This window comes from Telopea speciosissima, chromosome 10, assembly GCF_018873765.1.
Source record: "Telopea speciosissima isolate NSW1024214 ecotype Mountain lineage chromosome 10, Tspe_v1, whole genome shotgun sequence".
Lineage (NCBI taxonomy): Eukaryota > Viridiplantae > Streptophyta > Magnoliopsida > Proteales > Proteaceae > Telopea > Telopea speciosissima.
In genome coordinates, this window is record NC_057925.1 from 5,834,109 (window position 1) to 5,861,833 (window position 27,725).

Below are 27,725 nucleotides of genomic sequence, written 5' to 3' on the forward strand. Positions count from 1 at the left end.
AGACATCAAAACAAATAAATATTTTACCTCATTTTTTGTTTTTAACAATGTTTTACCGTATTAAGATTTATAGAACTTTTAGGTTTGAAAAACCCCAGCATTAGAAAGGTGAAAATTGCACCTACTGTCGAAAATCTAGTTTTTGTTCTCGAACTGGAGGGTTGACTTTTTTCCTTTTGGAATTTGATTTTTTAACTATTTTTATTGAATTAAAATAAGAGGTATTTGCTTATTTATGAATAATATCTTTAGTAAATGAAATACAAATACAAAAACATTTACTTAAATGCTATTAGACATTACTAAAAATTTTGATTTTTGTTATCAAAAACACTTGAATCAAAACGGATTTATCAAACGGTTTTTCTGTGTCATTTGTGTGCTGGGAACATTATTGGCATAGAAACAACAGAAACAAAACGTTGTCAAATGGTGCCTTAGTGTCTGTCCTGGTTTCTGGCAGTTTTTGGCATAAATACCTGTCTGTCCTAGTTTCAAGTCAAGTTTCCCCTAGTTTCGATGGGCATATGTGTCGAAACCATCGAAATATGATCAACACCAATCGAAACCATCGAAACCGAATCCAGAGATTTTATAAAATCCCCCTTCAACTCGTCTCGAAAACCTGCAAAATCGAATTAACTCGTTGGTATCGATAGGTTTCGATCGAGTTTTTCTTCCATGATCTTATAGCTTGAGAACATCTTGCATTTTTATCTTAGGGGGAGGGTTTCCTACAATGCTCGTGTACTGATTCGGGCATATGGGAGGGGCGGGTTACGAATCCATAAATAGGGGGTTTTATGGAGGGGAGAAAGAGAGACCCCTTTTTGTGTTTGGGCATTCCTTTATCTTAATTTGTTGAAGTCCCTATTTATCTTAGGCCTCAAATGGGTCTAACAAACCAACACCAACAAAATGGCCCATGTCTATCAACCATTTAGACCTTGGACACACAAATGAGCTTCCATGCCCATAAGATTATAAAATGACCGAAAAATAACTTTGCCCTTCTGTTATGTTCATCAAAATGCTTACAGAATTGGTCCCTAAAGGCTTCACCTAATGGGTTTAAAGCAAGTGTGCTCCCAGTTCTGATTCCACAAAAGTTAGTAGGGATCCCACCACTTTCCATTCTCTATTAAAAAAGGAGATGAAGTATACTTCTTTTAAGAGTTATAAGTAGTAGTCCATTAGTTTAGAGAAAGAAGTAAGAACCCAGACAAAGACACAACACCACTTGAATTTTCTCCTACAAAATTACACCTTCATAAAGGTCCTTTATTTTTTGATGAAAGTGTAATCAAACAAACCAAACACCAATCCCATAAAGGTCCTTTATTGGAGAAAATCCCTTTCCACATTGATGATCATGCAAAGCACAAGGGTTATCTGAGTCGCTAGGGTTTCTTATGTCCTTTCATATGAAATATTTTATTTATTATTTTTAAAATAGGGAAATAAAAAATTCATGTGAAGGGAATGAGAGTTGTTTGTTGCATATATGTTTCCCCTTAAAAGGCTACTCTAACAGCTCCACTCGACAGTCTTCTCTTCTTTCTCTCCGGCAAAGTTGCTTGAAAACTAAAATCAATGAAACTTTATCTTGAACCTGTGAGCAGGGTTTGAATAATTGAATTGGATTGGCCGATCTTATACGGAAACTAGGGTTTAAGGATTTTTTTTCACTGATTTTAATCCTCTCCAATTCCTAAAAGTGTGCAGTATAGTAATGCTAGGTGGAGATGTCGACACCTGGACAAGCTCGGACATCCAACGGTAGATGTCAATGAGCTCAAACCGGTGGATGTCCGAGCTGGTAGGTGTCGACTTCTCCACCTAGCACTGTTGTACTGCACACTTTTAGGAATTGGAGAGGATTATTTTCCTTTGGATTTTATGTCCCAGGTAGGGTATAAAAAACATGAACTGGGATCCAGATAGGTCCCAACCGATTGAATCAAAGTTGCTAAAAATGGGTGAAAAAAAGGAAAGCTATCCTCTCAAGTGTGGTGCATTGTCTAATGCACCACAATTAAGAATCCAACCGTTCACCCAACACTTGAAAGGATAAAAAGACATCATTGCCCATGTTTTTACAATACTGATCGATCGACTCGTTCCCTATTTGATACGAATCAGAATCGATAGTGACCAATTCGAACCCCGATTCCACTTTTGGAAACCTTGCCCTGAGTTGAAACCATCGTTCTCCTTCTCGAGGATTTGGCTCTCCTCCAACCGTGGTGGGAGTTGGAGGATCTAACCCAGCAGAATATTAGGGTGTTTTGGTCATTTCATAGAGGCCCCCCGGCTTGTGAAATGACCCAAAAACACCCCTTGTTTTGCTGGGCTGATTCTCCAGCTCTCACCATGGCTGGAGCTGGGTCCACCTCAACAAGGATGGTTTTGGTCATTTCCTTCCCCACCTCCCCCTCCCCCTCCCCCCCCCTCCCCGTCCCCGGGTTTTTGGGTGTTTTTGCTGGGCTGTCCAGCCCCCGCAAACGCAACCGCAACCGCAACCGCTGGAGGAGAGCCAGATCCAGCCGAATTGCCTTCTCGAAGCCTGGAAAAAAAAAGCAAAAGGTTGGAAAGGCCGCCAATCACGAATTTAAAAAGGTCAATTTCTATAATGCTTTCACCAAAAAAAAGTATCTATGATGCAAAAGTGCCCTCCCAAAAGACATTATATATGATTATGAATCTCTCTCTCTCTCTCTCACCATTCAAGGGTCGGAAGTCAAGTTGCAGAGAAAAAATGGCGCAGAAGGAAGAAAATGTGGTGATCTTTCCGTTCATGGCGCAAGGTCATATGATCCCTTTCCTGTCTCTGGCTCTCCAGATAGAGCAAAAGAAAGGCTACACGGTGACCTTCGTCAACACCCCACTTAACATAGAAAAGCTCCGCCATTCTCTCCCTCCGACCTCCACCATCCGCTTCGTCTCCCTCCCTTTCTCAGCCGCCGAACATGATCTTCCTCCCGAAGCAGAGAACACCGACGTCCTTCCATACCCACTCATCGTCCGCCTCTTCCATGCATCCCTCTCCCTTAAACCTTCCTTCACCCAACTCATCTCCGAACTCTCCCCTCTCTGCATCATCGCCGACATGTTCTTCGGCTGGACTGCCGAGGTTGCTAACCAATTCGGAGTCTTCCATTCCATCTTCAACGCCGGTGGTGCCTACGGCATGGCCCTCTACCGCTCCGTCTGGTTACACCTCCCTCACTGCAACACCGATTCCGATGAGTTCTCACTTCCTGACCTCCCCGAAATCTCCCCAATCCACCGCTCCCAGCTCTCCAACAACGTCAAGTACGCAAATGGTACCGATCCATGGTCTGTATTCATCCAGGGACAAGTTCGATTGTGGTTCTCCTCTGATGGGCTCTTGTTCAACACAGTGGGGGGCATAGATCAGACTGGTTTAAGCTATTTCAGAAGGAAAAAAACCGGAATTCCTGTTTGGGCAATCGGCCCAACTAGTTCCCCGTTAACAAAGAAAGCCGGAAACGATCGTAATCGCTGCATCGATTGGCTTGATACATGTCCCCAAGATTCTGTTCTGTACGTGTCATTTGGGTCTCAGAACACAATCTCTGCTACCCAAATGATGGAATTGGCTAAAGCTTTGGAGTTGAGCGGCAAAAATTTCATCTGGGTCGTAAGGCCTCCGATCGAATTCGACATAAATTTAGAGTTCACAGCAGAAAAATGGTTGCCGGAGGGGTTTGAGGATCGGATCAAAGAGCAAAACAGAGGATTGTTGGTGCGTAAATGGGCACCACAGGTGGAGATTCTGTCTCACAAGTCGACCAGAGCTTTTATTAGTCACTGTGGTTGGAACTCTGTGCTGGAGAGTTTAAGCCAAGGAGTTCCGATCTTGGCATGGCCGATTGGAGCTGATCAGTTTTACAATGCCAAATTTTTGGAGGAAGAGGTGGGAGTTTGTGTTGAAATGGCGAGAGGGAATAGCAGTGAAGTCAAGCACGAGCACATACTGAAATTGATTGAGCTTGTGATGTGTGAGACAGAGAAAGGAGAGAAAATGAAGAAGAGAGCTTGTGAGGTTAAGGAGATAATAAGGGATGCCATGAGGGATGAGGAAAGCTACAGGGGTTCTTCTTTGAGAGCCATGGATGAATTCTTTGATGCAGCAATATCGATGAAGACCAGGAAGGAGACCCAAGAATAGACCTCCGAGGGTCAGAAAGTGGGGAATGGTTTCCAGGGTGGGGTTACCATTGATGCGTCTTCCTTTTTCTCATCTTGACTTATGGGCCGTATTTTTCCCAAAAGTAAGAACAATAAATGGGCCTGGGCCTGGGCCCAGATATACATGTTCGGTCTTTAACCGTCCGGTTAAAACAGAACTGAATCGAATCGAAAATTTTGGTTCGGTTTTAGTTTTGAAAGTAAAATTTCATTTGGTTCAGTTCAGTTTCAGTTTTAGACTAAAAGCCATCGGTTTGAACCGATCGAGCTGAATAAAGCGTAACCCATATATATAACTTCCAGTCAATTTGTTTCAGCAGGTTATTTCCACTTAAACTAATTTTGAACCAAATTATCGTATTAGACCGTGTATGAATTGAATGAAACCAAAACAATTCAATTTGTTTTGGTTTGAAGGTTATGAAAACTATTCAGTTTCATTTCAGTTTTGCGGTTATGAAAATTTAAAGGAATCAACCGCGTCGTTCTAACCATAGTTGCCAATATAAATAGGCCAATCTCGAAACCAAACCATTTTCTATTTCGTCATTCGGTTTCGACTTCCATCTCTTACATGGATTTTGGTCAATGGTTTACCCATATTTGGTTGAGCTAATATTTGATTCTTTTCCGTATTATCATGACTGGCCCAAGAACAGGCTCAATTTGAAAAATCCTAATGAGTAGCAATTGGACCCAAGTAGAACCATAAAGATTGGGCCACAATCAGTCATATGGCCCAGTCCAAAAATGGCTTTCCATATCAGGTGTTTATGAACAAACCCATCATGAGTCATGGGTGGCTTACTAGGGATGTTATTTGGTTCAACAGACAAAGCAAGACTATTGGGTATAATATAATATCTCTATAAGAGGCTCAACTACAACCGTATTCCCTTGCCCAAACCCTAACTATAGAAACAATGGACAATTGGGACCTTTGAGAAGTGGAGAGTGGTCATGGGGTGATAGAAATAAGAAGAACAATAATAGGTTTAAACCCACTGAATAAATAATATGGGAGAATGTTCTTTGTGCCGCAGTGCAACCTGTGCCCAGACACATGTGCAGCCTGTACAGGGGGTAGGATGGTCATTGTGCCCAACCCCATGTGCCTGGACACAGGCCGTGCTGTGGCACAGAGAACAGCGCCCCAAATAATATATATGTTTTTATCAGTTTCTAAGCCACCCTTGAGCATTAGTTTCCTAGATAATATGCACATGTATTTTATGTTGTCTTGGTGGTGTTTCCTAATCCTGTAATGTTTTGTTTTCGATTTTAAGACAATTCTATAGCTAGGTGGGCTATATTCTGACTCTTTGGCTGCTTGAATCCAAGGCCTCCTTTGAACTTTGATTTACATAGCCAATCCTTTCTATTGGATTGACTTAATGGGTTCTCATCATCCATATTACCAATCCTCCGAGGGGACATTTTAGGAATCGCACTTGAATTAAAAAGACTTTTGTCATCTTATTGTCACCTCGATCGTATCTCATTGAGCCTGGAGCTCCAACCCCGACTTTGCATGATGGGTTAGCGAGGAAATGGAAACAACAGCTTAAGCCATTAGGTGTAGGTGTTTTCTAGAGGTGAAATCTTCTAGTTCTTCTTATTTGACTCGAAACTGATCAATCTAGCCATGAGCAGGTTGAACATCAACTAGCACTATTATGATGTGAACATTTAGAAGTAATTCATCAAATTGATTAGATTAGATATAAAATAAGAACATCCCCTTCTTATGAGCACACTTTGGATATCTACATAAGTATACACACTCCTATTTCTGCATTTCATTCTCTATTTTTCCCGCCTCAAATAAAATGAGAATAAAGGGGAGGCCTATGGATTCGACGTCTGACTGGAACCTTAGGTCACCATGTTGAATGTACAACGGTGACTTTTGAATGTTTAATGCCGTCAGGACACGTAACTTGATTAAAAAATACAAAAAAAAGTATGGTTTTTATGGGCACTTTTTTATTTTTATTGGATTTTTTTTATGAGTTTTGGTCTAGGTTTATAATGGTTTCAGTTTCAATCAGTTTGGTTCGATTTCTATCGATTTCATAAAACCCCAAATTGAAACTAAACCGATAAGCATAGATGAACGAATTGGTTTCGATTGATTCAATCAATTCAGTCTGGAAATTAACAACCCTTCTTTGGGATTAACCTGTCCATAATTGAAGGTGCCATATACTAAAATTTCCTGTTATTTGTGATTTCGAAGGATAACCCAAGTGGATGTTTCATTACAGAAAATTAGTTGAAACTAAACTTTAGTTAATAAGGGTTAAAAGTCAAGGATTAGTGGCATGTACAATGAGGATGAGATCCAAAAATTGACAAATTTTTTTTTTTTGGGCATTGTTCTCTTTGTCGTAGCGCAGCCTGCACCCAGGCACATGGGGGTGGGCGCAATGACCACCCTGCCCCCTACACAGGCTGCCCATGTGCCTGGGCGCAGGCTACGCTACGGTACAAACAATATTTTCTCTTTTTTTTTTTGTAGACAAAAAATTTTGGGAAAAGAGTAATGGAGTACACGTGACTCAAAAGGGATATCCACAAATATGGAATCTTTAGGCAAAATCAATGCTTTAGAGGAAAAAAAAAAAATGAAACCACTCTGCTAAGTGATTCACAAAATTACATTTGAAATGCTAAGAAATAATTTGTTCATGGAACATGATTTTATGAACAAAATGTAATAAATTATTTATGCAAAAGATTTTGTGTATGGTTGTGCATTGTTCACGGTCATGTCTACCCTTTTACAAAAAAGGGTTGAAAAGACAAATCCCCCATATTTGACGCACCAGAACACCCCACCCCTCTCATGCAACTGTGCATGAGAACCTCCCTCAATTTTTATTTGTAGAATATGTATAAAAGTATAATGGAAAAGAATCATATACATAGAAGCAATGTTTTCGTTACTTTTTTATTAAGAGAAAGCTTTTTGTCACCCAAGAGAGAGAATCTATTCATTCATTGATGTGACTTTATGATTGGACTCTTGAAAAATGAATTCTATCATTAAATTGTCATACTTTCCTGTGGATGTAAAACAATGTTTTCTATCGTGAATATGCCAATACGTATCAACGCATCACCAATATCAATATCAATTGGATCTCATATATACGAATCGACCAATACGGTACAGATGTTATTTTTTCCAACAAAAAAAGGACTGTTTGATTTGGAATCGATCTAATCCATCTTATCCATATTGATATCAGTATTGGTATTGGTTGTGACCGATACCATTAGAGATACTGTGATTTTTTTATGAAAAAAAGATAGAAAAACTACTATTCATATAAAAAATAGGAGTACACATCACCAATAGGCAATAGTGCAATGTAAGCATCTTTCCTTAGCATGTCTGGCTAAACTATGAGCTATACACACAACCTCTCTTATCTTTGCATTCTTAAAAGAGTGCATAGTATTTACAACATCAAGAAGTATAACAAAAAGCTCCTAAGGCCAAGCACTCATTTGTATTTTAAGTAGTCATCCAACATCTGAACAATAAGTCCAAACATCTACCTCTGCCCACACTTTTCCTTGCGCTTGTGCAACCCTCGTACGATGCCTCGGACTTCTGCATTCTATGATATCATGATTTAAATCCTTGATTATACGTGGTTGAAGTTGAAACTATATCCTTTCTTAGCTCATCCAGACACAGGTGTTAAGAAAACAACGTCCAGAAGTAGTGATTTGCAGAAGAAATATGAAAAATAGAGAAGAACAAACATACACAAACACATAGGATTTACATGATTCACTCCCAAAATAGAAGCTACATCCATGACCAAGTAACAGAACGAATTTCACTATTCTTTGAAAATGTTATAAAACCTCTCTTATAGTTCTCTCAGAGATAAGAACATTATATAAAGAAACCCTAACCCGAGGAAGTATAGAAATATCTCGGGACCCAGAAATTGCCAAATCGGACAAGGTCGGACCAAAACATAACATATATCTCAAAATATACCGTTTCGAAGATCTCGACGAGTCCAACACAACTCATTGCCTCTGGTAGTGTTGTACACCATTTTTTGGCAATCCGAGATCGTTTGGAGGTCAAAATGGCCCTCTGAAGATCTGAACCGTACATTCTAGACCAAATTAGGCTTCACCAATAACAACAGGCATCGTGAAATGACACCCCCTGGTTGAATGCTCATTCAGACAAGGACACACTACCATTGGCTAATACATTGGTACAATGGCCATGGAATTGCGCAACGATCCCCTTGTTCAGTTAACTGGTCTCTTATCAGTAGAGTATAAAATCCCAAAAGATCCTAAGTTCAACTCTTCTTTCCTCACCTTGAATGGGCACTTAGGAATTAGGATAGACCCCAAATCCAATAAAAGTTGGGGCTGCATATTATAGATTTTAGAGCGAAACATCTCACAGCTTCGTGACGATATAATCAATCAAGCTCATCACTGTCCCCAGAGCCACCGTATCATTTTAGCTCGGTAGTCCCTCATACACATTATAGTCTTTGCCTTTCCAGTCAGGGTCAAGGGGATGAGAATCTAAGCCACGTCAGCGTAACGTTCTACCAAACTTTCGCTTATCCTATCCATAGTTTTGTACTTTTTTATTTATAAGGTCTTCAAATAGAATTCAACTAAAATAGGTTGGCCTAAGGTGGCACGTGGGACATAATCCACGTGTCACAGCGGTTTCTGTTTTCACCTCCACCCAAGCACCCACAGCTTTAAGGTATTTTATTTTCTAGAGCACGGCTCCTCTCCAGTGACTTGACATTTTGGTGAAACCAAACAGAGAAGAAACTGCGGGTTCCACACCACATCACCACCCTTCTGTTTTACCAATATTTTCTAATAACTGGAGAGGATTTGTAGCTTTTAGTTAGTGGGTCACGTTCTTCTCTCCCTCTGTCTTTCGTCTGTGAGTCCTACTCCTCCTTCATCTGGGTTTGTTTCCTATATTTGATCCATTTCCGACTTCTTGGGTGATTGAGATTTCGCGTTTTCATTGGCGAGACTGGATTAAAGGGACGAAAGCTGCGGCTTTGTATTATGGATTTTCCTGTTTTCCCCTTTTTTTATGTTTGTGGTTTTGAGAGAGATTTGCTGATTTGGATTGGAAAATCTCTGACATTGTAAATTATAATCCAACCATTATCGGATCAAAATCTTCCTTTCTGTACGATTTGGAGGCGTTTCAGTTGTGGGTTTTTCTTTCTTCTGAAGATGGTTACTGTTAATCTGGGCATCCTTCATTATGTATTGGATCACATCTATGGTGCATTGGTCCACCGAACGAAAATAACCCCACCATTCTTCTCCAGAGGATGGGGAGGTAATAAGCTGGATCTGCTAGAGAGCATGATTAAGGAGCTCTTACCCGATTTGGCAGCTAAGAATTGGCCCCCTAATCTGGTGCAGCCCACATGGAAAACGGTTTGGGAAACGAAGACCGCTTGCCTCAGAGAAGGTGTTTTCAGGACCCCTTGCGATGAGCAGCTCATTAGTGCATTGCCTCCCGAGAGTTATACTGCACGGGTCGCTTATCTCACACCAAAGCTCATTCATCCGCATAAGATGGCTTGTGTGGTTCATCTTGCAGGTGATTTCATCCGTATATCTTTTTCAAATAGATTCTATTTCGGACACCTGGAAGACTTTTTTTTTTTTTTTGAATTTGGGGGATTATTTCAAATGGGGATGAATTGGATATGTTCTTGTCTCCAGTTTTTTTTTCGAGAATGAAAATTGGTGGGTTTTTTTTCTTCTTTTATTTATTTTTCTCAAACAAGTATGATCCAAAGGATGAAAGGATGAAGGATTCATCCTGCAGCATTGCTCATCCTAATTTTAAAGCTTTTCTTTCTTCCAGAATTCAGACCCTACTTTACTTTCCCTTCCCCTCCCCGCTATCTTGTTTTGGCATGAACTGGACTCTATGCATTGGGGTGGCTAGCTCTATGAGTATCAGTAACTGTCTTGAATGTACATTAATAAAGCTCTTAAAAGTGTTTAAAGAAAATTTTAGGTTAAACCAAAGAAGGGGAGATCCAATTAAAAAGGAAATTCAGGATTTCCGGATAAAAGTTTAAAGATTTTCTTAACAGAAGAGTTATCTCGCAACTACTTTGTAACTTGTCCATGTAACAGAAGAGTTTGTATCAGTAACTGTCTTGAATGTACATTAGTGAAGTTCTTAAAAGTGTTTAAAGAAAATTTTAGGTTAAACCCAAGAAGGGGAGACCCAATTAAAAAGCAAATTCAGGAATTCCGGATAAAAGTTTAAAGCTTTTCTTTATTTTAGATTTAATCCTTCAGAATTCAGACCCTACTTTACTTCCCCCTCCCCCTTGTTTTTATTTTTTCTTTTGGGGGGGGGGGGGGGAGTGAATTGAACTCAATTTACTGGGGGCCAGGGGGAGAGAGGGAGTGGGGGGGGGGGGGGGTGGGGGCTAGTAGCTCTATGAGCTTTGTGTTATCTAGCAACTACTTTGTAACTTTTCAATGTGACGGAAGAGTTTTGTCTCAGTAACTGTCTTGAATGTACATTAGTAAAGCTCTTAAAACTATTTTTGTTCCTCATTACAATCATTTTTCTTTGAATTTTTCTTTTTAATAAACGGTTTTGGAGCTTAGGTCAAAGAGGTGTTGGTTTCTTATAATAGGAACTGGAGACCATTCATTTGAGAGGAGGTTGCGTCTTGGTGCACCATTGTTGAAGGAAAACATTGCAACAATGGTGCTTGAGAGGTGAGACATGTATTTTCATTGCTAGCTGCTTTAATAGAAGAAGGGAATTTGCTAATGCAAGTTAATAGGATTTGAATCTGAATCAAGACGAATGTGCTGCTGCAGCCCTTTTTATGGAAGGCGGCGTCCTATACTACAACGTGGTGCAAAGCTTCTTTGTGTGAGTGACTTGCTGTTGTTAGGAAGAGCCACCATAGAGGAAGCTCGCAGTCTGCTATACTGGTTAGATGTGGAGGCTGGGTTTGGCAAGACAGGTGTATGTGGACTTAGTATGGGTAAGACTTTTTTACTGGTTTTGTTTGGTATGCATTCTCAGAATAGATTGTGCACATTCTGAAGTGAGAAAATAGAGAAGAATTGGGTTTCAGAATGCATTCTAGACCCAGAATTTATTCAGAGAATGCTTACCAAAAACACAGCCTTACAGAGCTCAATTCTTGATTTCCGTTTTGATTCCTGGATACTGTTGTTGACTGGTTGGTTAGCTTTCATTTAGATTTTGTTTAATTGTGGAATTCGTAGGGGGTGTACATGCTGCAATGGTTGGATCACTGCATCCCACACCAGTTGCCACATTCCCATTTCTCTCTCCACACTCTGCTGCTGTGGCATTCTGTGAAGGAATATTAAAACATGCCACTGCATGGGAGGTATTGAAAGAAGATGGAACAGCAGCACAGAGGACTGCAATGACACTTGAGGAAGTAAGAGAACGGATGCGAACTGTACTATCACTAACAGATGTCACAAGATTTCCAATTCCTAAAAATCCTCAGTCCGTGATATTTGTAGCTGCAACTGTAAGTCCATCCTCATTTTGATAGAGATGTAGATTGTGTGAGACAGATATGGGAGTTGCTGCCTTGCCTCCTCTCCCTTTTAAGCCCTTTTTGTTTGTTTTCTTTTAGCTTCTTTTGAATAAATATTTTGGTGTCAACTTTTTCACTGTGAATTGCATTTCTGAATGATTTTCTTTCTACACAATTGTTGGTTTCAGGATGATGGGTATATACCAAAGCACTCAGTGTTGGAGCTTCAAAAAGCTTGGCCTGGTTCAGAAGTAAGATGGGTGACAGGGGGACATGTCTCATCCTTCCTCCTCCATAATGATGCCTTTCGCAAGGCGATTGTTGATGGGCTTGACAGGTTACAATGGAAGGATTCTTCATTGTGACATCAGGTTCTGTTACATAAGAGATTGCTTTCAAGTCATTTGGGTTCTTTTCTTCTTTTTACTCACTGCTTCTGTAACAAGAACTATACCTGTAAGCACCAAACTCCCCCACAAAAGGAAAAAGGATAAAAAAGGGGGAAGCAAGAGGGTCAATCAGAGAATCAGTGCTTCAATTTGTTTTCTTGTAACAGCCAAGAGAGAGCTAGGGGGAGAAATTGTTATCAAAGTGAAGAATGTTTAAAAATGCTAATTTCATTTTATTTAAATGGTTTTCTTCTTCTTTCACCCTTTGGGAACTGCCTGACTCAAGCTGTTGAAACACTATTGAGAACTTAAGATTTACTGTCATCATTAAAGTGGAAAATGTGAAGAGTCATCACTGTGTCAATTATGAGGGAAATGTGATGTCATGTCACAACTCCCAACAACTATGAACAATTAGAGGAGAAAATATTATGGAGTTGTAACACCTAATTTTTTGTTTAAAAATCACTTTGTGCCTATAATGACTGGTTTAAGGGATAAAGAGATTGAGAGCAAGAAAGAAAAAGGATCTCACCTATGTAGAGAAAATTCTCTCCCAAAATTTGCTTCTGAAAGCATGAGCTCTGTAGGACTGAGTTTTCTTCCACCATGGCAAAGAGAGAATCTCTTCAGCCACAGGATCTCACCCTTTGATTTGATCAATGAAGGTTATTTCCAAGAGACGGGAGTTTTTTTTAAGCCATGGGGCTTCAGATGTGTTGGGGAGTCTCTTAGAAGGGTATTCTGGGGAAAATACTAAAACCCATGATAGTGTGATGAACACTTCATGAACCTTCACCACTGTGTTGAAGGAAAATTTTCTCCAATAAATAATATGATTGATTTATCTAACTAATTCTCTCCCTTGGAAAGGTAAAATTTTCCAAATTGCAATACATGGCTCAAATATCTACCATGTGACATGTCAGAATGGCCTCAAATATTATGGACAAGTAGATCCCAAAGGCCTATACTCACATGTCAAATTTCAACCCATATGGGTTTGATAAGTGGCAAAATAGAGCTTTTTGATCATTAAACTACAGAGGAAGGTATTTGATTTGATGAAAAGGAAAAGATACTCTAAGCCGCTGGGGAAGAGTATGGTAGCACCGTCGTGTTTATCTCTCTCCTCACATGAAATGAACTTGTGCCGTCCTATGTACGATACCATTTAATCGCACTTCATTGATATGCTCCCCTATACCGCTTGCTCAGTGAACCCTCTCACTTGATCAAATTAGTCTCTGAAAAATAATACACGGATACCCTAGATCATGTCCTCTCTATCATATAATTGGAAAAAATTTTATCCGCTGCTGTGCACATCGTGCGGCACAGCAGCAACCATGTGTGCACAGCGGGCCCCACTGTGCACACATGGCCGCTGCTGTGCCGCACGATGCGCACAGCAGCGCTGTAGTTACAGCAGCGGATAAAGGTCCGAATAGTCATATCATCTTGTTCACGGGGCAAAATGAGGGTGAGATGATTAGATAAACCGGCAAAAATACATTCACTTTTTATTGACCTCTCCATATTTTGCATTAATAACAGAGCTTTTGTGTATTGAGAGATCAGTTGGAAAGCTCTATTTACATGACTCTTCCTAATTTTGTCATCTTAACAATTCATTAATTGTACTTCATTTAGTCCTATAAAAGAAGATGCGTGAGACCAATAAATCACTTGGCCCCTTACAAGTAAAACATAAATGGTGCAATTAAAATAACAATTCCAACAAAAAAAAAAAAGAGTACAAAACACATTATGCACCAACTTTGATTTCTGTCATTTTCTTTTATAAAAAAGGAAACTATATAGTGGCAACAGAGTACTTATTATGTGCAAAAAACATTTACCCTATTGACAAATGATCAACAAGACCTCTTCATCAAGGGGAAAAAGTGACCAAGACCACCCCTTAATTGCCCTACTCTCCTTTTAAGACAGGAAAATGGACAAAAGATGTGAATTAGATCCATATTGCAATACTCTGTAAAGTATAATGTGTTTCTATCATACATATCGACACAGATGTAGCCTGTTAAACCATAGATCCTCACCCAAGAAAAAGAAGGGGTTTGAGAGATTACACTTGTGTGAACCTTCTATTTTCAAGTTCAGTCAATAATGTGCTTATGTACAACAAAATGAAGGGCATCCATAGACGGTCTCCAGTATGTAGTAGGTCATTGTGGATTTGCCTGAGAAAATCAGCTAAGATTTTAGCAGCTTTCGGGTACTGTACTTTATTTAGAGAAGAAGTATGAATAAAAGCAAAATAACAAAAAGGTTAATGGGCCATCAGGAGACAGGTGAGCTGCTGCCCTCGCTCCACCAAAAACTAACAGAGAAACTTGTTGCAAGAGATCTCACATAATGCCACCATTTTGGTGGAATGTAAAGCATTTCGCCTTCCTCTAAGATGCAGTCCATAAAATCCAAGTCTACCGCCTTTGGAAATTGCTTCTCATCTGGATTGTCCAGATCGACCTACAAAAATCTCCTCTCAGCAAGAATTCAGAAGAAACATAAAAGTTCAAACAGACTCGAGATCTGAATAAAAATGATGTAATAAGAAGAAAGGATTGCAATCCTCTCGATGTAAATATTGATATCAACTTGATAGTGATAATTTTGACCACTAATTGGGGACAGCGACACAAAATACTGTATCAACCTCTTAAAAGGATAAAATTACCTAGCATCTCCATAGCATATCAGTCACTCCAAACAGCAGTTGTTTTTGATAGAATTAATTTTTTTTGTCATGGCCTCTTTTTTTATTGTAATAAGGAAAAAAGATACAAGACCATAGTATACAACAACAACCGAACTACTGAATGCCAAAGCTGAAACGCAAAAAAGTCCATGCATTGTCATGACCTTGTTAGTCCTCTAAATAAGCTATTCCAGGTACACTTATTTCCATTTATGGTTTATAGTTAGCCCTGATATTTGCTACAGGTAACAAATCAACAAAAATAAAGTCTGCTGCAGCAGGTAACTTAACAGGTACATCAGAATCATCAAGGTAAGGAAAAGCAAACATGCTTTGAGCAGCGTCATAAAAAAAATAAAAAAATAAAAAAAGATAAAATCAAATTTTCTAGGATGAATGACAGGTAATCCAATGACAGTTCAGAAGGTCTACCTGGCTGGAATTGCTTAGCATAGGCTCATCATAAGGGTAAAGATCCTCTGATATAGAAGCAGGGTAAAGCCTTACATACTTTCTGCCAACAACCTGGAAAGAAAAGGCAAGAGTTCAGCTAGTCAAACTGATTGGCAAATAACTAAAAATTACAAAAAAAAAGTCAATGTACAAGATATTGTGCAAAAACTCAAACATTGACCAAGTAAGGGCAACACATATTATCAGAAAATCACAGTACAGATAAAATAGCAAGTACTAAGACCAGGCACTACCCTTCAAGTATAGAGGATCTACTCAGCCATAATGAATATCATCATCCCAAAGCAGTGTGTCATGGGCCTCTTGGACACTAAGTCCGTGACAAGAGGGACACGAGAACCTTAGTGGTATCTACATTTCAATAAGATTTAAAGCCATCATCTTAAAATCACATCAACTTACATCCAATTTTAAGCTTTGATTGTAAATTACTTATTTAAAACTTTGTTTTACTGGGGAAATGATTACGTTCACTAGGTAGGTGAACTTTGTGGAGTTTACCAGTTGCCATTTGGAAAGAAATGGACATTATTGGATCTATGTTACAGAGGATCTACCCATCTCACTAGTAAATATTCAATCCAATGTGAGTATATAATATGAGTTGAAACATGGTTTATGGTGTATTGAACCTAATGTAGTCCTAGAATAGGTGATAATCCTACTAGGAGCCAATTGGAATCAAGCTTTGGTCAAGCCTGCTGTTTAGGGCTGATTTGGGGCTGTTTTAGGGCAAAATTAGGGTTTAGGATGGGAATTTGGGAATGGGGTTTATAGGGTTTTAATCTGCAGATTTAGAGGGTCATTATGGTATAAAAATATCTGAATTTGAATCAGTTTTAATTTTCTGCAGAAATTAGGGTTAGGGTTTCGGTTCAAAAACTAAGGAAAATAGCCAAAACTAGGGTTTTTAATGGGGGTTTAGGGGGCTAGGCTTGGGATCGAGTTTAGGGCACTGTGGGAGGGAGGTTCGATCCTAATATGGGCCTGTTTTGATGGTCCGAAGTGGGAGATCTGTAATTTTAGGGTTTAATGGCTAATGGAACTTTTTACAGAAATTAGGGTTGGAGTGATGGGAAGGGGCAGCAACTTGGGTAGAGTAGGGATGGTGTTGAGGGGAGGCTATGGTCAGAATTTGGATGGCTTCTGATAGGTAAGCAGATCTGGACAGAACTGAGATTCAGATCTGGGCAGAATGTAGCAGTCTAGGGTTTATGAGAAATAGGACAGAAAAGAAAGGGGATCGATTGGGGAAGGAAAGAAAGGATAAAACAGAAAATTAAAACCCAAACTTACACTGGATTCCACCGGCAGCAGGTTGGATTGTTGAAGGATGAAACCATCTTCGAAATAGGGATCCTCCTAGCCGTCACAGCGTAAGGAGTTGCAGGATTCCACCCACCCTTCCACCTTGATAAGCCCACAAGGATGCACCCACTCTTGGAGAGCAAGGAGCAGCAAGCAGCCACGAAAATCTCTTTTTTTAAATTCAAATCTGTTCTGGGGGAGCCTCCCACGATTCCTTTATTTATAATTAAAGGCCTAAGCCAAATCCTAATACAATCTAATCTCCTCCTCACTTAAATTGTGGAGGGGATCTAATCAAAGTCAAATTACTAATTTAAAATACTAAAATGTCCTAACTACCCCTACTAACTTAAAATAAAAAAATCTAACTTAAAAACAACTAATTAAAAGAAGATTCCATATTAGCCAATAGGATAAAAGAACCTATTAACCAATAGGAACACTTCACTTAAATTAGACCCATTGAACCACTTGGATGCAACCAAATCTAAACCGGTTCAATCTAAAAACATAAAAATAACTAAATATTGGGCTAATCCCGTATGCAACCTAAGTACCCCTAGTTTAGGCTCATTAAAGTGGCCTATTACATAAAAACCCTTGGGAACAAAGGCCTAACATGGATATAACCCAACCCTAGGCCTATTTCTAAAGAAATAAGCCCTATTTGGTGATCATTCTGCATCAGAACCTTTTATACATTTTAGTTTAACATTATCACATGCAATATAAACTTTTTGACCAATGTATGTCCATAAGTTTATACTTAAAATGGTAGTCTCGACTAGGGTTTGGGCTGGATACCCTTACCATATGGTCGTCGCATTGGGTATGCCTAGACATAGTGAAGTCAAGGTACGAATGCAAGCAAACATATTAGTGTGTATTGGCGAAGAATCTACTAGAGTCGATTCCCTCATGTATTACTACCAGATGTAGGTTTAGGATAGACATGTGTTACCAAGATCCAGTACCTGAGAGGGCCTTGTCACTGTAAAATGTAAACGCATTCTTTGGTTCATCAATGACTAAAGTTCAAGAGAACCGAAGCCGGTGTTCTGTGAATGCTCAAACATTTTGTGAGTAAAGAAATCACAACATGGTCTCCACTGCCCGATTGGGGAACATCAAGGATAAATTGTTTGTGGATGGTCGGATGAGAATCAGGATCCTGTACCATTTTAGAAATGGTTTGCAAAACTTATTTTCACATAAAATGATAGAATATATTTATGTTTTTTATTAAAGAATTTAATCGTGTTTTGTGAATTCCGATCACGTATACAGACATTCTAATATGGACATGTACTATGGAATGGAGTTTGGCAGATACATGCCCTAAATTTCATAACGATGATGTTGAATAATGGAGGGTTGGAGCGTAATAAATTGTTATTATGCAAGGGTATTTTTGGGATTTGCTAATTAATAATTTATTTATTTAATTTTAAATGGGTGTGATGCAATCATTTAAAAGCCCATTAAAGATTAAATTTATTAATTATTTAAATTCTCTTTTAGATTCTACTTCTTCTCCAATTAGAAGCCCATCAAGAAAGTCCATTAGGTTTCAAGTCAAATTTGAGGAGAGAGTCAGGCTATCACTGTGAATAGACATAGGGGCTCTTTTAGAGCCCCATCTATATAAACCAAGGGGAGAGGAATAGGCCAAGGATTTCCTGCCCTCTCCCCCTCCACAAGAATTTCTCTCTCCCTCTCTTCTCTCTCTTGCTCTCTTGCTTTTGAGAGGTGAGCTGTTTTAAGGTTTTTGGAAACTCTGGTTCTTGAAAGATTGGATCTTTCTTGTTGGAGAAGCTGGTTGTTTGACTTCGGAATCTTTGGCTGAATCAAGAAGGTTCAAGAAAGGGTTTTTTGGAAGTGCTAATTGGGAGAAGAACCATTATCTGGAGGAGGAGCAACACTTGAGGCTCTCCAAGTTAGTGAATCTTGATGTTTTTAATTATGCATTGAGTTTCTTTTATTTGATATTCATGGGATGCGAAGGAACACCCGTATCGATCTCTTTCCGCTGTGCATTCGGGTATGAGATGGTTTCCTTTTTTCATGTGATGGAAAGAGAGGTTCTTTTCTCTTCTTGTTTTTACCCTAATTCTCATGGGACAAGAAAGAGAAGGGTTTGATAAAAAAAATTTATAACAAACCCATGATAATTTTTTGTTTTGGTTTCCCATGTGCAACCATGGAGATGATCCCATGATTACCTAAAAGCCATGAACCTCTAATAGTACTATATGTACAAAGTAATCATTGTCTGTGACCTGAGAACTTCGAGTTTTTAACTTCTAATTTTTATTTAATGCCCATGAATACACCAAAAATAATCCAGCACAGATACAACCCACGTTATAACATATCCAGGTAGGAGTAATATGTACCTTCAAGAAGCATCCTTGCACAAGAACATATGTATTTAACATCATGTTGATTCACTTAATTATGTGGTCCCAATGGGTTTTCAGTTTTGTCAGATCCACAAAAACAAGAAGGCCAATTACCATAGACCTAGACCAGGTTTGATTATGCCTAAGACCACAGATTTATATATAAATCAGCATTACTAACTGTGTTTAAGGTGCAGGCAGAACACAATAAGGCACACAATGGTAAGGCGCAACTTTCTTCACAGCTCTTAAACATGCCCAGTGATGTACAAAGTTAAAGAAAGAAACTCCTACTTGGTTGTTATAACAGAATGCAATTGTACATGCAATTATATTTCATTATCTATTTGTTTAATGAAAAAGGCATGCTCATAAGTCTCATTCTTCACAATTAAGGATGACTAATTTCTATTAAAGAACTAAACTTTAAAAAGAGCTAAAACAGTGTGGCCAATATGGGTACTTCAATTATACTGCTAAAGCTAGATAATAAACAACACCTTAATTATTGCTGCCAAATTTACAAGAATGGTGATTTATTTGTAATGTATCACAGTATCATGTGGGTTGAGAATGAGTACTAGAAGTCAATCTCATATTAGAATAAAATAATATCCCATTCATCTCTAGTCTTTCTCCAAGGTCTTTACAATTCCTTGAAGTGTTTGTTTGTTTTTCCAAATCCCTCAACTAAATAATATTGTCCCATCTTATTTCAAACCACAGTGTGACACTCTACAACCCTAACCATTTGCTAAATTTCATAGCTTGCGTCCAATTTTCAATTCCCTAACCATTTATCCAGTTTCATAACTTGCTTCCAGTTTTCAACTCTTAGCTTCTCTTTTCCATACTAAAACCCAATCCGTTGCTACAAACCACAACTACAACCTTACTACATCTAAAACCAGCAACACGTTTTAGTTTTGATTAAAATATCTCATATCTTTTCTTCTTTTAATATCTTTCTTGCTTGGTGGACTGTTTTACTGTAACCATATATGAAGAATATGTTAATTCTTCCGCATTTGCTTTCTTAGAATTTGTGCTCCACCATACTACTTCCACAAGGAGATGAAAGAGAAGAGAAGCACCAATGGAGGACGTGATGCAGATGGGGCTTATTTTATTAGAAACAAGCCTGAGCCTAAAATATGGGGAGAAGGTAGGCATACAGGAGCCTTGTGCACTGGGTAGTGGGTACGGCCTTTTAAGGTAGGCATACGGGATTAGGATTAGTTAGTTCCTTTTGATTTTAAGATGTTTAGGCTTTGAATTCCCTCACCTTGAGGCTTGAGAGAAGGATTCCTTTCGTTAGTTTGCTTCTTATTTTTGTTGCTTAGCAATAGGATTTGCTTTTCCTAGTTAGGTTATGATTCTGAATTAAGTTAGCTATATAAATCTTGTAAGAGCCATTGGCTCGGAGACGATTTGATCAATATAAGTTTGTTTCTCTGCAATGGAGTGTTGTGCAATTCAGAAAGAGAGTGTGAGATCCTTGGAGGGCAGGGAGATTCTGTTCCTTGTGATGCAGATTTATCACCAAACTGGGCTTCTTTGCTTAGGAATAAGTCTAGGGTTGGGTCATATACATGTTGGGCCTTTGATCCCATGGGTTTTCAGTGTAATAGGCCACTTTTATGAGCCTAAACTATGGGTAATAAGGTTACATAAGGGATTAGTTAGTAGATTTCTTTTTAATGGTTAGTGGTAATGTGACTTGGTTAAGTGGTCATGTGACTATTTAATTGTTATTTAAGTTGAGCTGGATTAGGACTCTAGAAGTCCAGCCATGTTTTAAGTCTATTTCCTTCAGTATTTCAGTTTCCTAGTCAATTTAAGTTACCTAATAGCTTAATGATTGGGTTAGGCCTTTCCCTTTTTAGCGTAAGAGTTTATTTTTGAGTCTTTTATATAAGGTTGTAGGGAGTATTGAACACGAATTTTGATATTAATGAAAAGCTTTTTGTTGCTCTTCTTCTCTATTGAAGATTTTGTCTTGTGTTTGATCAAGGCTGGTGGGATTGGTGTTTGATCCAATCGACACCTTGTAGTGTGAAGCGCGGGTGGATCGTTTGAAGGAATCGGTGTTTGATCCGATTGACACCTTGAGCTAGGAAACCCGAGAGGTTCTTTTGAAGCTTTCTTTCAAGTTCTGATTTTTATTCAATATCTACAATCAAACAAGATGCTGCCAAGGAAATTCTGCAACTATAGTAAGTTTGAATCATCCCCCAACCCTTACCATTCTTCTTCTATCCTTCTATACACCCAAACCCTAGTTTCCCCCTTTTTGTTTTCAGTTTTCCCAAGACCTAAACATCACCCAGCCATAACCATCCATCAATTCTGTCCCATATTTGGATCGAACCATCCCCTCATCTACTGGGAAACTCAATCCAAATCTGGTCCTCATCTGACCATCCTAAATAGATTCCATCTTCTTCTTCCTTTTCAAAAACCCCAAATTCTAAACCAAACCAGCTGCCAATTCATTCCAGCATACATTCCTCCATTAAAACCATAGTTATCAAGGCGGCAAGGTGACCAAGGCATTGGAGAGGGTCCAAAATCAAGCCGACACCAGCAAGGCGTCCAAGGCGCCCAAGGCGACCAAGGAGCCCGGACGCTTAGGCGACGATAATTATGATTAAAACTTAACGTAACCTTCATTAAACCCTAACCATAATTTCGCAATTTTCACCTATTTTGACCTATTCGAACTACCCTGTTCATAGCAGATCCTGGTTATTTGGCTTCTAGTTGGATTCCTACCAATCTAGAACTACATTACCTTGTTGGTGGGAAGCCATAGTTATCATTCCTTTCTTTTATACTCTGTTTTTTTTTTCAGCGATTCAGGTATTATTTGAATCACCAGCTAGTGATCATGATGTACTTAGATTTCTTCTCTGATTTGAGCTAAAACATCATCCATCAATCTACTATTATTCTTATCATCTGTTCTTGCTGATCTCCATTAAAAGAGCCCTGATACCGTTGTTCAGGCCTGCCTTTCTTAGTGGTTGCTCCAAGCTGGGTATGGGAGATATATATACAGCTTGAGGGGGAGTGTTAAAGTGTATCATGTGGTAATATACCATGGGATAGTGTGGTACTGTGTACCGTGGGATAATGCGGTAGTGTTGAGTTGTAAGTGGTCTTGAATTATTTTACTTTTACTGTTATCAGACTTGGGTTGTATTTAGACTTTGACTCTTAGTAGGTTTCCTACTAAGAGTATATTTATTAATATAAACAGGGAGCTAGACCATGATAGCAGTACTTCAACAATTCCCTATCGTGACTCTAGTTCACCTTCTCCCTCTTCATCGTATTCACCCTACTTCATCCTCCTTCTTCTCTCTCTTCTAGGTGCTGATTTACAAGGTTAGTATACTCACAAATGTGATAATAAAAAAAATGATACATAAAAGTCACTGATTATTTGGCAGTTCAAGCCTTTTACCGTTGCACCAAATGATGGATAATGATCACTTAGCCGCTATTAGACTTTTTTGTTTTTCTAATGTAGCTGGTGTCTATCCTTAGTGTAACTCTACTCCAAATTACAACACCCCCTTCCTCACCCTCCTACCCTGTGAAGACATGCATTAAGTGATGCATCATTGATAAAGTATGAGTACAACTGGCTCCGCCGACCGATAAGGCTGAGTTGTTATTGTTGTTGTAGTGAGTACAACTGGCTCCCAACTGACACAAAGTCTACAAACGAATAGTTTTATCATCATAGGGATCCGAATCAATAATAATCATCAACATATTTACACCAGAAGATTAGGATATGCCAATAACATATTATCATACATATACAACTATACAAGTGGATCCTGATAGCAAGTTAAAAAACAGAGAAGAAATCAAAGAAAAGGACAAGCAGAATTACAATCTTAACACTATAAAGAATATGCAGTTAGACAAACCTGAGCGAGAATATTATGATGTGGGTCATGATGCAATGGTGTGAGCGTCCCAGCAGGGCCAAACCAAGCATTAAGAGGCCTGAGCTCCCCACCACCAGCATAACAGTAGTCTGGAACCAATATGTCCCTTCGTAGATCAAAAATCTGTCAATCGGATCTAACATTAATATTATTATGCTGGGTAAAATCCCCAATAGAAAACCATAGCCCCAGAAAGGAGCATCAAAAGAAATGATTGATGTACCTGATCAAACAATGGATGCTGAGCAAGGTATGTCGGGCCAACAGTAGTTGAATCACCAGAGTGAATCCTCTCAAGAAGCTGCGAAATTGTGATCAACTCTTGTTTCCATTCTGTGCAGAGATAGTTTTTTCCAACCTGCAAAAAATCATGAACTTTACCAATTTTCAGTTCAGAAAGTCGCATCAAGAATTAAATTATCTTCCCTCATTAGAAGGCCACCAAAGCAGAGAGAGAGAGAGAGAGAGAGACCAGTATATTACAAACAAAAAATTATCAAGCATTCGGTTTGTCTGTTGAGAATCTTTATTTTAAATGCAGTAAAACAAGGTAGCTTAGGGATCAAATAAGGCTAAATGTGAAGCATAAACATCCAAAAAAATACAGTGTGGGTTTATCGATAATGTGAGAGATTAGTGACTTAACGGCTGAGCATCTATTCAGTTGACTGAACAGGAGTGGTAACTCCACTGGTGGTGGAGGGCCCTTTTTTTTTATTTTTTTGGCTGAACCCTGTTGAACAAAATAACAGGGGGAAGAATAAGAGGGCGGTGGGGTTGGTCTATGGAGAATCGAAGGAAGTAGTCGAAGGGGTGGTGAGCAGAATCTCTTTTTTTTCTTTTTTTCCTTTTTAACTGCTGGTGTACTCGGCAGAACGGCAATGGGAAAAATAGGTTAGGGAAGGAGAATGAGATGAGAGGGATTGACAGGGAAGGGAATGAGAGAGCTTGACAGGAAGGAAATGGATCCTTCGGCTCTAATACCAAATTGGAGGAGGGTCGGTAGGGAGTGGGAAGAAATCTGAGATGAAGCTCAGAGTTGCAGGGGAGGAAGGCGAATCACATGCACACACACACTCTCACAGAGTAAAACTCAATAAACTTCTATTCAATTCACTTCACTATCTCCATTGTTGGGTTACATGCAAGTATTTAAAGGGAAAAACAAGACTCCTATTCTAACTATGAAACTGAAATAACTTGCAACTCAAACTCTAACTCCTACGTAGTCAACAAAGAAAAGACTGAAATAAATAAACTAATATACTACTTCCAACCCTTGTTGGACCAAAGGGTTGAACCGATTCCACCTGGATTTGGGTCTCCAAAGCCTATCCTGCTGGGCCACCCAGTCACATGATACTGCATCAACTGGCAATCAGTAGCTAAGTTCCATTCATCTATTGCATTGTAATAATGAAAAGGAAGCAGGATAAGCTGGCATTACTGAAAGGGACACTTTGGAGAGGGGAAGGGGTAGAGGAGTTGGTACTCTGACATCCCAAACTGGCAAGCTAACTCCTCTTTTTCCTCTTTTTTTCTCCCCTTCCTTTGTCGGAGTCGGGGAGAGTAGTTATAATCACCAAAATAACCTAGTGTAAGGGGAAAACCACATGTCGCTGAATGTGGCACCAGTTGTGTACCCAAGCATGGTAAAAACAGATTGAATGGTCAAAGGCAGCACAGAATGGATTGACTATCTGTAACAATGTACGCAAAAGGTTTAACTCATCGGAATATGGGATAATGCTGCCAATCTCCTACGACAAAGACAAAGCACAAGCAGCACATAGCTCTGAACACTCGGCCTGTAGGCCACTCTCTCTAACACCTTCCTTCTCAGCAGATAGGCAGGGTCCATGGTGGAGGGCTGGTAGAAAGAAGGGGAAACCTGAGATAGATTTCAGAGTTGCAGGGGGAAGGGGAAGCATTCACACACAAGCGCATACTCTCACAGAGTAAAACCCAATAATTTCTACCAATTCACTATTCAATCTGTCTCTTCAATGTTGGATTACATTGCTTAAATAATAAAATCAAGAGTTCTATTTGTAATATGAAACTGAAACATATCTACATATGCAACTCTAACAACTAAGAGACTTAAATAAATAAACTCTTAGTGGACCAAAAAACTGGGCTGGACTGGTTCCGTCTGGGTTTGGGTCTCCTCCAACCAGTCAAGTGATACTGCATCAATCCATCTCAACCAGCAGGCTTCCTAATTCCATTGGTTGCCAAACCATGAACCCATTAGGACCTCATGGAGAACAACCTAAGGTCTAACTCACCACCTAGGAGGGAACCAAGCAGGATTGGCACCAGATCAGAACTAGAAGTCAGTAGAAATATAGCCTATAGCTAAGCAACCAAGCAGTGTCACATGGTAACTCGTTTTTTCACTGTATACAATGACAAACATGAAAACGACATCACTCTACAGACAAAAGCTAACAAAAGAATTCATGTGATTGTCTTCAAGAATGGCAAGAATAAAACTGCAAAATGAAAGGATTTACATACCAAAAGACTGAATATTCACATTAAAAGAATATATGTTTATTCATGCTAAAAGCATTTTATTCTCTCATTTTCAAGTCACGGAAGGTCTCTTGAGGAATATGAATTTCCATAACAAAACTCAAGCAACTAAGAAAATCAGGGAGATTATTCACCTCAACTGGAACTGTGCGATCACCTGCAACCCTTTTCAGATAATCCAAATCTTTCCATTTTGTCCTGGCAGGCCAGTGGTTCATGCAATTGCTGATAACAACGGGAGAACCAGCTAGAAAGTGATCACATAAAAATTCCTCCAAAGAAAGAGAAGACCTTTTCTCAACTCTCTTACAAGAGAGTGACCTAATTGGTAACACCTGTAAAACCTACAAGAATAAATAGAAAAGAAATTTAAAAAAACAAAACAGTTAGAAGGGTTTATCTCGAGAAGTACTACCAACACATGATGTATGGTATAGGATATATGTTAGATCATTCAAAAGGGACACAATTCTCCTTTCTCATAAACTATAACCATGAATTATTAGAAGTGGGTGTCCTTTTGAATTTGTGATAGAGGTAGCTTTATAACATAGTATTGCATTTGGTGTGCTTAACGGAAAATCGCAGGTAAATAATCACATGCTTCTGCTGCATTTTTTCTTTAAATCTTTTGGATAGAGATAATGAAAGTTTATAGATTATTAACTTGCTTGCTTAACTGGAAATTGTTTGTCAATCGTTGTGTGATGTGCCTCTAGCCATACCCATCTGATGGATATATATTAGCGAGTTTTATATCCTGCTATTCAATAGTCAAATCACTTACCCCCACCCGATGTAGCATGGGATCTAATTTATTAGATGCAATGCTGTAATTTGTCAAAGTGTTCCATGAATTTATTGAATTCTCAGACATCAAGGTAATCAGTAGAACGAATATATGACCAGGTTTACTATTTGAGTCACCTCATTATATCAATGTGTCAGCTCAGTTAGCAGCTGAAAGGGCTTACGTATTGATCGAAAATCCTCCAATTGTAGTGAATTTTAGCTGAAAACCTCTACATTACCATTTACTATATAAGTGACAGCCTTATACGTTAGGCGTACACTCAGAAATTTGTATGCACCAATCCAGAGTCTCTTATCTTATCCAAAGTAACAATAGTTCCCCGTTTACATAGCATGAGTCAAGACCCAAGAGGTTAAAGTCCTAATTTGATGCATTTTGTCGCATAGTTATGTGCTCTTAATCTTAACAAAAAATACTCAATTCCTTCGTATCTCTTATTTTCCATTATAATCTGATTACTCAGGCAGAAGTAATTTAACAAATCTAACAACAGAAAATAGAAAAAATAAATAAATATCCTCATATATCCACAGAGAAGCTAACAGACCTCACCTCCGCCTCATTGGAACGCTGGCAATTCAAAACAACTTCCCCCATGCGACGACCCTCTCCAGCATCCAACCCTTTAGCCGCATTCGATTTACTTAAAACCTTCCCGATGGCAGAATCCAAATCAGAGCGCAAAAGCATCCCTCCCATTATCAAACCCATATCAAGAACCCTAAGCGCCTCTCTGAAATCCCCGGCGTCATGGTGGAACGCCGCGACTTGTAGACACGCCATCGAGTAGGCATCTCTCCAAACAGGCAAGACCGAGTGCCATGGCCCCGAGTGGAGCTGTTCCCAAGCCATCTCACGCGCAGCCTCCGCCGCCCGGATGTCACCGGCGGCTGCCTGCGTAGCCACGCTGACGTAAGCGTAACCGCCAACGTCCGAGACTTTCTGGAGCAGATTTGATCTCTCGTTGTCCAGAGTTGGAGTTTCAAAGGAGTCACCGTCCGGCGCAGTCATGGCTGGGGTGGTGCCGTGATCTCGCAATGGTGGTGGAGGTGGTGGCTGGGTACAGTTCCAGAGCAGTGGCGGCTTTTCTTTCCACTCTCCACTTGGCTTCCTCGGGAAGCATTTGAACTATTTGAGGGTGCGGTGGAAACCTGGAGGTGAATCTAGAGATGTGGTTCCCACTTCATCCATCAGATCGTAATCTCTTAGTTGGTAGAATATTTTCTGATTATCTAATATCTAATATGACTAAAATATTTACCAAACAATACAGTAAATTTTAAAAATCAGTAAAATTGGA

At 39.2% G+C, this 27,725-nt stretch overlaps 3 protein-coding genes across 7 annotated transcripts; 2 read left to right on the forward strand and 1 right to left on the reverse strand.

Moving 5' to 3' along the window:
• Positions 1-1,911: 1,911 nt before the first annotated feature.
• LOC122642450 (lysine-specific demethylase JMJ30) lies at positions 1,912-27,512 on the reverse strand. Of its 5 annotated transcripts, none has more exons than XM_043835927.1 (7): positions 26,978-27,512; positions 25,746-25,955; positions 23,294-23,428; positions 23,050-23,193; positions 15,354-15,446; positions 14,474-14,692; positions 1,912-1,929 (listed from the first exon to the last, which is right to left on the reverse strand). In XM_043835927.1, exons 1-6 carry the CDS (start codon positions 27,434-27,436, stop codon positions 14,504-14,506), a joined length of 1,230 nt encoding a protein of 409 aa, XP_043691862.1. In that variant the 5' UTR covers positions 27,437-27,512; the 3' UTR covers positions 1,912-1,929; positions 14,474-14,503. The 5 variants fall into 5 exon arrangements, with proteins under 5 accessions (XP_043691862.1, XP_043691861.1, XP_043691865.1 ...); XM_043835929.1 differs by lacking the exon at positions 1,912-1,929 and adding an exon at positions 15,151-15,160 and having other exon boundaries at positions 14,535-14,692; XM_043835926.1 differs by lacking the exon at positions 1,912-1,929 and having other exon boundaries at positions 14,306-14,692.
• Positions 2,729-4,225, forward strand: LOC122642449 (UDP-glycosyltransferase 92A1). Its single transcript, XM_043835925.1, has one exon. The coding sequence runs from the start codon at positions 2,759-2,761 to the stop codon at positions 4,193-4,195; it is 1,437 nt and encodes a 478-aa protein (XP_043691860.1). The 5' UTR covers positions 2,729-2,758; the 3' UTR covers positions 4,196-4,225.
• Positions 9,342-12,457, forward strand: LOC122642451 (protein ABHD18). The gene is made up of 5 exons (XM_043835931.1): positions 9,342-9,850; positions 10,914-10,998; positions 11,104-11,273; positions 11,521-11,798; positions 11,996-12,457. The coding sequence occupies exons 1-5, from the start codon at positions 9,475-9,477 to the stop codon at positions 12,170-12,172; spliced, it is 1,086 nt and encodes a 361-aa protein (XP_043691866.1). The 5' UTR covers positions 9,342-9,474; the 3' UTR covers positions 12,173-12,457.
• Positions 27,513-27,725: the final 213 nt, after the last annotated feature.